The sequence below is a fragment of the Periplaneta americana genome, chromosome 3 (genome assembly GCF_040183065.1).
Source record: "Periplaneta americana isolate PAMFEO1 chromosome 3, P.americana_PAMFEO1_priV1, whole genome shotgun sequence".
Classification (NCBI taxonomy): Eukaryota; Metazoa; Arthropoda; class Insecta; order Blattodea; family Blattidae; genus Periplaneta; species Periplaneta americana.
In genome coordinates this window covers 209,063,022-209,073,187 of record NC_091119.1, presented here as the reverse complement: position 1 = coordinate 209,073,187, position 10,166 = coordinate 209,063,022, and the positions used below count along the sequence as shown (strand labels likewise).

At 37.1% G+C, this 10,166-nt stretch overlaps 1 protein-coding gene across 1 annotated transcript; it reads right to left on the bottom strand.

Moving 5' to 3' along the window:
- Window positions 1-2,451: 2,451 nt before the first annotated feature.
- CSN6 (COP9 signalosome subunit 6) lies at window positions 2,452-9,927 on the bottom strand. Its single transcript, XM_069822593.1, has 6 exons — window positions 9,618-9,927; window positions 7,577-7,708; window positions 7,334-7,485; window positions 7,091-7,253; window positions 5,252-5,445; window positions 2,452-2,741 (listed from the first exon to the last, which is right to left on the bottom strand). Exons 1-6 carry the CDS (start codon window positions 9,796-9,798, stop codon window positions 2,601-2,603), a joined length of 963 nt encoding a protein of 320 aa, XP_069678694.1. The 5' UTR covers window positions 9,799-9,927; the 3' UTR covers window positions 2,452-2,600.
- Window positions 9,928-10,166: the final 239 nt, after the last annotated feature.

Genomic DNA, 10,166 nt, shown 5'->3' with positions numbered 1-10,166 from the left:
ATTTGAATTTAGAATCCCTAATGCTATGAGAAACATTAAAAAAAGTGCAAGGGATGTATGAAGGAAGTTTCAGATATTAGGAAACATGTTGAAAGCCTTTAATAAAACTTATTCTGTTGATGAAATAAATAAGATTTTATTGCTTGGGAGACGGCTACAATTGGAACTGGATGAAGATCATCATCAGCATGTTGAAAAACCCAAGACTTTCCAATCGAACTGGAGTTATACCCAACATAATGAAAGAATTGACAAGAGGCATTTGCTTGTTCCAATGTAGTTCGCAGATGATAAAACGAATGGAGATTCAAAAACAAATACAGGATGCAACCAACTGTAAATCATAAAAAGGATCCTGTCTCCTCCTCCAGCAGGTTAAATGTTATGTTTTATTGAACGACGCTCGCAACTGCCGAGGTTACATCAGCGTCGCCGGTGATGCCGGAATTTTGTCCCACAGGAGTTCTTTTATATGCCAGTAAATCTACTGACATGAGCCTGCCTCATTTAAGCACACTTAAATACCATCATCTTGACCCGGGATCGAACCTGCAACCTCGGGCATAGAAGGCCAGAGCTATACCAACTTGCCAACCAGGCAGACCTCCAGCAGGTAATACTGCATTAATGCAACATACCACTGCATGCATGTACTAAACACATGGTAAGTTGCATAAAATAATATGTAGTATATGGTTCAAAATGTTCAGTTTTAATAGAAGTTATCACTTTTTTCAAAATTTATACACCATTTGTTCTTCAAATATTCAGAAATTTCTGTTTTCTAGAATTCACGATCCTTGCGGTCTGCCAATGTTATTGATCTGATGTTTAAATTTAAATATATATATATATATATATTTATTGTAGTTATTTCTAATCGACATCTGAAAGTAGTGGATATTACAAGTAGAATAGTGTTTTGTAATCAGACTGTGGGTAAATTCTACCCTTTTTATTCTAATTTTTTAATATCTTGCTTCATTATTTCAAACACGTATAAAAAATATAATCCTCTAATAATAAGAGGCAAGCCACTTTGGCAGATGGGGTAGACCTTAAAAAAATTATCAAGTGCAAATAATTTTTCAGCAAAATGTTTTTCTGTCAGTAGCAATTTCATCATTTCACATGTCAGTTTATTTACAGAGAGGTCACAAAGTGGTGTACCCCCATGTATTACGACACTACAATGGATATGGTTGATATGGACATGTATCTAATAGTTTAACGATCCAAGACATCAGTATGAAGACCTCCACTTTCATAGCACAGCCATGTCCTGGCAGAGATAATCAAGGGTCACTTCGTTGAAGGCATCTTTCACGGCTGCTTGTAATTGTGCCATAGTAGTGATTCCTTGATGAACCTCCAGAAAGCATTATCAGCTGTTGTAAGATCAGGACTTCGTGGAAGCCATGCAAAAGAAGCTCGATTATCTGCAGATCCTCTTCTACTCCACCGGTTGAGAAATGTCATATTCAGTTGTAGGCGCACTTCCAATGCGAAGTGTTGCGAATGCTTTTTTCTCTCACCCCAACATTGTTGTTTTTCTTGTGGTTCCACACCAAAGCGGTCACGAAAGTTCATTTTCACTGTGTCGCCGGTGTGATGTCTTTCATGAAGGCAGACCACTGTCACTAATCTTTGTTCGATGGTAAACGGACTCTAGTCAGCCATGTTTGTTTATAACTGCACAGTTACCATGGTAGCATGGTACTAACATTCACAAAATAAGTGAAATAAGAATACATCCGGGGGTATGCTCACTTTGTGACCTCACTACACTTAACACAAAAAAACCCACGAATAAAATTGCTAGCTTTGATATGGACTGAATTGCCAATGTCTGTTTTTGATTTAAAATAAGGACCCACTAATTTTTTTTCGAAAAATGTGCATAATTTCTGGATAAATACATACAGCGTGGCAGTACTTTCTTATTTAAAAGCAATGGTGCATTGCTAAAAAGAGGCACAGGCTGCTGTTGATGAACAAGGAATTCACAATGTTGGTCAGTCAAGCAGAATAGTTGTTTGTAACAATCCCAACGAGTAGGGTACCCTTCTCACCCCATTTTTGTGCCTGAAGACAAAGACAGTCAATTTTCAAAAGGTTGTGAGTTCCCTTTTCATTACCAGCAATGGAAAAAGCGCAATCTATGCCTCTTCCTAGCAATACTTTCTATTTAGTATAATGAGGAAACCAAATGAATTATTAAATACAAAGCATGTTGAATAATACCAAGGAGTTCAGATTGTAGATAATGTGTGCGTTCCATTACAGTGAAGAGATGAAAATGTAGACATGACAATTTTAGAATTTTAACTACTGTACATAGCAAGTTTTAGACAATTATTTAATTATAAATATCTATTTATGCAGACCCTATGCTTCACATTTACAGCACTGTCACAATATCGTTACCAACAAATGATTCACAAAACCATGTATAGGAACTTGAATTGCATATTTTTTTTATTTTACCAGATTAATACACGCAGTATACAGTCTATCTTGCTTTCCTTTAGCTTAAGCACAGAACCAGAAACTAAATCATAAATGAAAATAGTTGTTTCAACCACATGTCGACAGTTTCCTCAAAAAAAGAGTCCTCTCATACGGCGCCCCATTCCTTGTCTGTCGTATAAGATGTTGAATTTATTTACAAACTGATTGATATCGTTGCAACCTTTGGTGATGGTTCCAAGGTATGTCATGAGGCCCACGTCATTGCATTGCTGTAATCAAAATGTATAAAAAATAATACACACACAAGCACTTGTACTATACGAAACAACGCTATGGAAAACATCTGCTTGTTTTCAATTAATAACAGACCCAAGTGTACCCTAAGATTGTTGCCTGTGTATACAAGGTGATTCACGAGGATTTACCGTCACTAAGGCCCGTTACACACTTGCCAGCGAGAAATGTGTTGCAAGAAAGAGGCGAAGAGCCTTCCTCCACACACTTGGCGAGTTCTCGCTATCACAGATCACACCTTGCTATGATCATCTATGCACTGCCTTCATGCAGAAAGCACTAGCACTTTTCTGAATATAGTAATCACTCGTTGGGAAAAATATTACAGGTTATGTATTTAAATATATAACCTGTAAGTATATTGTCGTACTTTACAAATTACATACGAACGCTACTATGTTGAATCTGAGTATTCAGATGATGAGGAAATGGAATTATATGAACATATTTTGTTAATGACAAGAAAAAGTAGGCCTAAAATTAAAGCCAGAAATATATGGAAATCACATTGTATCTCACGAAGATAAAGGCTAGTTTCGGTCACTGATTTCCATTTGGATGATGATACTGTACGTTTAGGCGTTATCTTAGATTGAATAGACATCAGATTTTTTGCCATTCATGATATGATAGAGGATTCTTTGCTATATTCTGATTAAAATTACGTAAACTGTTAAGACTTGTAGAAACATTATTTCAAATGTTATAATTAATACTATTAAATCTCATCAAAATAAAATATAGCCCTATTTATTTTCAGATCATCTGATATTTGTCCCCAGGTTTCTTCTTTAAGTTTCGTGTTTTTATAGTTTTCATCCCGTGTATCATATAAATAGGCCTACAAGTGATATCGTAAGTTCGATAAGTTTCTGACTGCAATAATCAGCCATCTTTCCTCATTGTCAATAAAAATAATACAATTCATCACCACCTGTGATATTACTACTTCATCTTTTTCTACATTCAATCGCAATAAAGAGTATGAATATCAAACATCTTTGACAAATGTGTCAAAAAAATTCGCTGAGCTACCAATTTCAGCAAGAAACTAGCTCGAGGTTTTTGCCTCGAGCAAGAATCTCTTCCAGTATGTGGATGTCCATTTGAATCCATGTTATCAATCTTTGATTTTTCTCGAGACACATTTCTCGCTAGCGAAAACTCTTCAAGTGTGTAACAGGCCTTACAGAGCTTATTTTCGAGGACATTCTGAGCAAAAAAATGTCATGTAAACATTTGTCCTAATCTCATTATATTCAGAGTTACACTAATTGAAGTTGTTAGTAAAATACCTTTTTTCTTTAGCTTTAAGGGTAAAAGAATATCACAAATAGGGAATGTACTATTCACAAGTGTCATTTCTTTAATTGGCTAGTGTTCTGAAGCTAAAAATGTGTTGTTCATTGCTTTGTACACATTTTGTTTTTCAATTTTTAACTAAAAATTACGTCATTCTTACGCATTTATCACAATTGTTTCAAATCATACGACTTAGGAACTTGATTTTTTACAGTTTAATTATGCATCCTAATGTCAGTCTTAAAGAATTTACAAGAGTGGCGTGATTTGTAACAATTGTCGTGATAAGTGCGTAACAAAATGTAGTTTTGTAGTTAAAAATCGAAGAAAAAAAAATCTGTACGAAGGAACTATGAAATTCACAACACATTTTAGCTTCAGAATACTAGCCAATTAAAGAAATGATACTCCTGAATAATTCATTCTTTATCTGTAATATTCTTTTACCCTTAAAACTCAAGAATAATGGTATTTTACAAACAACTTCAAATTAGTGTAATTCTGAAAATACTGAGATTAGGACAAATGTTTATATGACATTTTTGGCTCAGAATAAGCATCGCAAGGGAGGTAAATCCTCGTGAATCACTCTGTATGATTTGATTTAATGTTCTCATAAATACAAGGGAATCGATGACCACATTTTCATAAATGTTAACTGTTCAGTAATTGAGTGAATGAGGAGAAACTGATGAAATAGCTGCCGTATCTGTTATCCTGGTTTTGAAAATGTTCCTTATATAAAACTCTGAAGAACATTCTTTCTCAAACACAACACACCTAATCTGCTCATACAGCTTTCAATTAATAATTGTTAAAGATTTTTAGTCTTTCTATTAGTTAATTTTGCATACAGGATCTAATAAGCTGAAAGTTGTTCTGCTAAGTGCACATTCTGTTGTGAACAGTTTTCACTGCACCAGCATGAAACAAAACATCAACTTCAGTGAAAATGCTCTGATAGTACAGACCCAAAAACAAAATTTGGGCCACCTGAATTTTATAACACACTGCACTTGCTCAGAAAATTTTGTTTCTCGCTCTGAACTGGAACACCAGCTACCGTCTACAAAACAAAAGTGATATGCTTGAAAATAAAAATGTCGAAGGAATTTCATAAGCTTATTCTGTATCCCTTGTTAAGAATAACTCGACATTTCCTTCTCGAATATGTAATGCTCACATTGTAGAAGTCTGCTCGGAAGCGTGGACTCTGCAGCACGGGCAATCTGTGGCTGAGGCTGTAAGCCTCTCGAAGGATCTCGTGGTTGCTAGGCAATTCCCCTGCTTGCACGGCACGCACATACTGCAGCACCAGCTTCACACGGCTGTGCAGCATCTTGATGGCCGAGTGCTGTGCCGTCAGATGCTCTGCCACTGCAACGAGTGACATGAATAAAACTTCGTTAAAAGAATTAAATTTCATTCTAGAGAAACTTAGTTCCTAAATAATTTTTTTAATCTGGCCATCAGGCCTTCTCTACCACATCACATCACCAGAATATCATAAGACATGATTTATTAATAAGTCTTTGGCAGCTAATTTAAAACTATCGATTACTAGATAATACATAATATAGTTTAATTCCCATTTCCTGAAAGCTGTTTTTAGCTGAGGTACTTCTGCAGATGTTAGAACTCAAATTATTTTTGTTTCTCATGTTGTATTCATAACAAGTGTTATTTAGTAAAAACGAGTAAATATTTTCTCTAATATATAACCAGCCTCATGGGGTAGTGGTCAGAGCTTCTGACTACAGTTCATGAGATCCCGGGTTCGATTGCTAGTTAGAACATAGGAATTTTTCCTTAAAATGGGAATGTTCCTGTGTTCATTCATGCTCTGGAAATTAGGTTATGCTTAAGTTTAAAACCTCTCCTGGCACTTCATAATCATCTTATCATAGTATCATCAGGGCAGCGTAACTCCGCCTTCCAGGCACCTCAAACTCAGAACTGGGTTATAAATAAACCATTGGCAAGAGAGACCAGACAGAAATTACATAGTCACTATCATTAAGATGTTTAGTTTCCTAAACAAAGGTTTGCATTGAGTTCCAGTTTCCATATTGCGCATTACACTTATGGTCCCCTTTTCTGTAGTAACAGAATTTTTTTTACTTTCACGTTATTACCCCGAACAAGAATTCAATATAATATATCAAACTGAATGTAAGAAAAATAAACAACTTTCAACCTCTGTAGATTGTTGTTTAGTCAACTGTACGAAGATAGGTCTGGACCCCACAAGTGACACCAATAAGGCATCATTCATGAGGCAACTAGGCCAGGAGATAATAGGGTAGGGTGGCCAGTTCCTTTCCCCCTCCATTGCATACGATCGCTGATTAACTACATATTACACTAATCAGACTTCAGATGCATACAAACAATGTTCTTCCTCTGACACATATCATCAAGTGAGATGTACTGCCTGATAATAGATGTACGTATCAGCCAGAACCTCAATCAGAGGTGCCCTGTAGATCAACTTGACATTTAAGCTTTATCAGAAAGATCTCTCTTGATATCGTCAAGTTTGACTCCAAGCATATGCCCAGAAACTTGACATTACCACTGTAGTTGTTAGATTTTGACTTATTTTTAGCTTTTAAAATTTTATGTATTATATTTAATTTTGCTTTTTTACTGTGCTTTCGTTCTCACATTCCTAAACACAATGTTATTAATAAAATAGTCACTGTTTACAATGATATTTCTACAACACAACATCCATATAAAAAGTAAGGAAAAATAATAAAATAAAAATAAATTTTCCGTGTATGACACTTCTCTCCTTTAGCTTTCCCATACGCCTTTTGAGACGTTGGGCTCCCTCAGCCAATCATATGCCATTTCCTGTGTTAGTCTTTCTGTCCCCTGTAGGACCTTCGTCTATGACACATTGTCCATAAATAAGAGATTTCTGGCATCCCGTATAGGATCATAGGATAAGGCCTCACTGACAACCTTAGTAAGACATGAAAATGTCCGTACATGTCTGCAATCTCAAGTTTCTCACCTAGAGAACTCTCGCCTGCCTCGTTGCTGGACATACGTGCCACGTGGTCGACTCCGATCCGCTCCGCCTCCTCCGTCGCCAGCGTGTAGTGCAGCTCCACGAAGAGCATCGTGGCCTGGCCGCCCACCAGGTCGATCACCGACTCATACATTGTGACGGGCAGCTAACAACATGCAGATAATACTTTACAACACGAAGAGATGGAACTGCACAGAGTGAATACACGATGCCTGTCGGACTCACGTCACTGTGTCTGGCCTGTGGGTTCAGCTTGAGCAGGATGGGGCTCTCGTTGATCTCGCAGATCTGCTTGTGGATCTTGATGTCACTGTCATCGGGGTGGTCGCCAGTCGTGTACCAGCCCAGGAAGTCCATGTCGCTGAACACCTGTTTAACTGCAATTGTCTCTCTTTGCATACAACTATTCTGTTGCTCTTATAAGATTTCAATGTGTAAAATTATACAGTTACAGCACAGCTTACTTACATTGCTCCTCTTTTGTGTTGTAATAATCCCTGTCAATGATGGTATCCCCTCCGATACAGCTGAATAACAACTCAAACGAATTCATTATTTCGATATTGCGTCCTTTTTGCTTGCCAATTAAAGCACCAATGACTAGAAATAAGACAAAGTTGCAACTATTATCTTCCATAATCTTAGTTTAGTAGGAAAATAGCAACAATAATAGATGTTACCGTAATTATATATTCTAATGGCACTTATTAGTGTCAGATGAGGTGACATGAGGCCAAGGAATGTGACAAGGTTAAAGAGTACAGGAGACAAGGTTAGTCATAGATGTCGCTATTGTCTCCCCATATCTGGCCACAGTTGGTGCCGCTAGAGTAACAAATACCATGTTACACATGTAATATATTTTAAATATTAGTGTTAGCATAGATTCAATGTTCTTAGCAAACTAAGTTAATTAAAAATACGGACATCTAACAATGTGGATGTTTTGTAGGCCTACTGTTCTCGAAGTCATAAGATCTTGAATGTTATCTGTAAACTTTGAAGAGAAAGCAAGTTGTAAGCCATCCCTCAGTGATATAAATTAATAGGCTAACACGATTAAAAACGGAAGCTCTACTGTAGGCTATGTGAATCATTGAAAGATAGGCAAATATCATAATTCACAACTGACTTACAACTACAGTATGTCGTTATGAGAGGAATTGCTCAACGGAAACGACGTCGCAAGGCAACAATTTTATTGTGAACCAACATTAAAACATTATTTAAGATGAGATCTGATGCATTATTTACAAATAATGCTCCGGTAATTCTCCAGAAAAAGCTACACCGGGGGGGGTCTGTGTGTGTGTGTGTGTGTGTGGGAGGGGGGGGGGTTTGGTTTCGGTAAGCACCCACAAATAATCTTTCAACATGAAAATCGTTTAATACTTAACTGTATAATTACACAGCACAGTTTTAGTTCCCTTTTCTAGTTACCAATATAACATCCGAAAATCCGAGGACATAATACAGAGAGAGTCTGCCAGGGCTAGACCGGCGTCAGCAGAAAGTCGTATGCATTGTAACAGCTGTGGTATTGCAGTGATCAGACCTCTTACTTGCGTACGTTTCGTGTTTAGTTCACCATGAGAGTGCAGCTGTATACCATGGGTACATTTAGAGTGCAGTAGTGTGTCCATTATGAAATATAGGCTAGCTTTGAACAACGAGTGTTTATTAACAACAACTTTGTGAAATACGAATCTTGGAGAACAGTTGTAACAAACTTCCGTCAGTCATTCCCTGATTCACCAGAGCCTTCTAACACAATGATTTACAATTTAGTGAAGAAATTTCGTACAACTGGATCAGTATTGGATAAGAAACGAAAATGTGTGAAGCATCTCACTGAGGAGATGTTAGATGAAATTGGCCACTGACTAGAGAGAAGTCCTACGACATCATCCCACCATGTAGCTCAGCAGATAGAGGTGTCAGTCTTCAGTGATAAGAGGTACGAAACGATTAAAATTAAAACCTTACAAAATTCGTGTAGTTTAGAGTTTAACAGAACCCGATTATCAAAGCAGACTTAGGTTTTTCATGTAGTTTCAACAGTCAGTGTATGATTGACTACTTGACGCCATCTTAATTTTTATAGTGATGAAGCATAGTTCCACAGTGAAAATCCACACAGTTTTCACGAACAATCGCTACATGACATAAATTCGAGCCATTTCGGAGAACGAACAGCGGCGAGTTGCTGGACATGTCTTCAGGAGATGTGCAGTCTACCAGATATCACAAGGACGTCATTTCGAATATGAACTGTGAATTTCAGTGCCAATAATTTATTTTGTGTGCACAAGGTTGGAATTTTGAAGTAAGAGGGGGAAAGGGTGTAATCCATGTTCTGGAGTTTATCCAAATCATGTGTGATGACGCTGTCGATTATATTAGTTCTTTAAAACAATACAAAAAATAACCCCGAATGCGCGTGTCATTGATAAGAACGTTGAAATAATAAACGTACCCCTCGACCTACGTCACTCCCCATTTTTATTACCTTGTTGAGGAGTCCCTTCCTGAGCCCGTAGTCTAGTCCAATGTTCTGAAATGTTCATTATAACCAAAGGATGCAATGATACAGACACACTTCCAACAGTACCAGATGAGGCCATAACACTTTTATTAACTGGAATAGCTGCATCATCGACTTCCATTTCGTTTTGTCGTGGACTGCTCATCCGCTTCTGTTAACTCCAAGTACTATAATGTATGAGATGCAAATTGTATAGACTTGTTCCTCTTAATTCATAACACAGTTTAAATTAAACCTGCTCATAACTTATGTCGCCATATGCATAATCAGTGTCGCCAGATTCTGAGTAAAGAAAATCCCCCCAAAAGCCTTAAAAATCCCTCAAATCTGAAAAAAAAATCCCTACATTTTGTTAATAGCACTTTCGTTCTAAGTTTTAGAGCTTTAATTTATACCACGCTCTACCGCATTGTCTCCTGGCTTAGTTTCTTCATGAGTGATGCAGTTTTATCATTTATGAGATTCCAACCTGTCTTCGGACAGTTTACTAACAACTATACCACTTGCTATGAT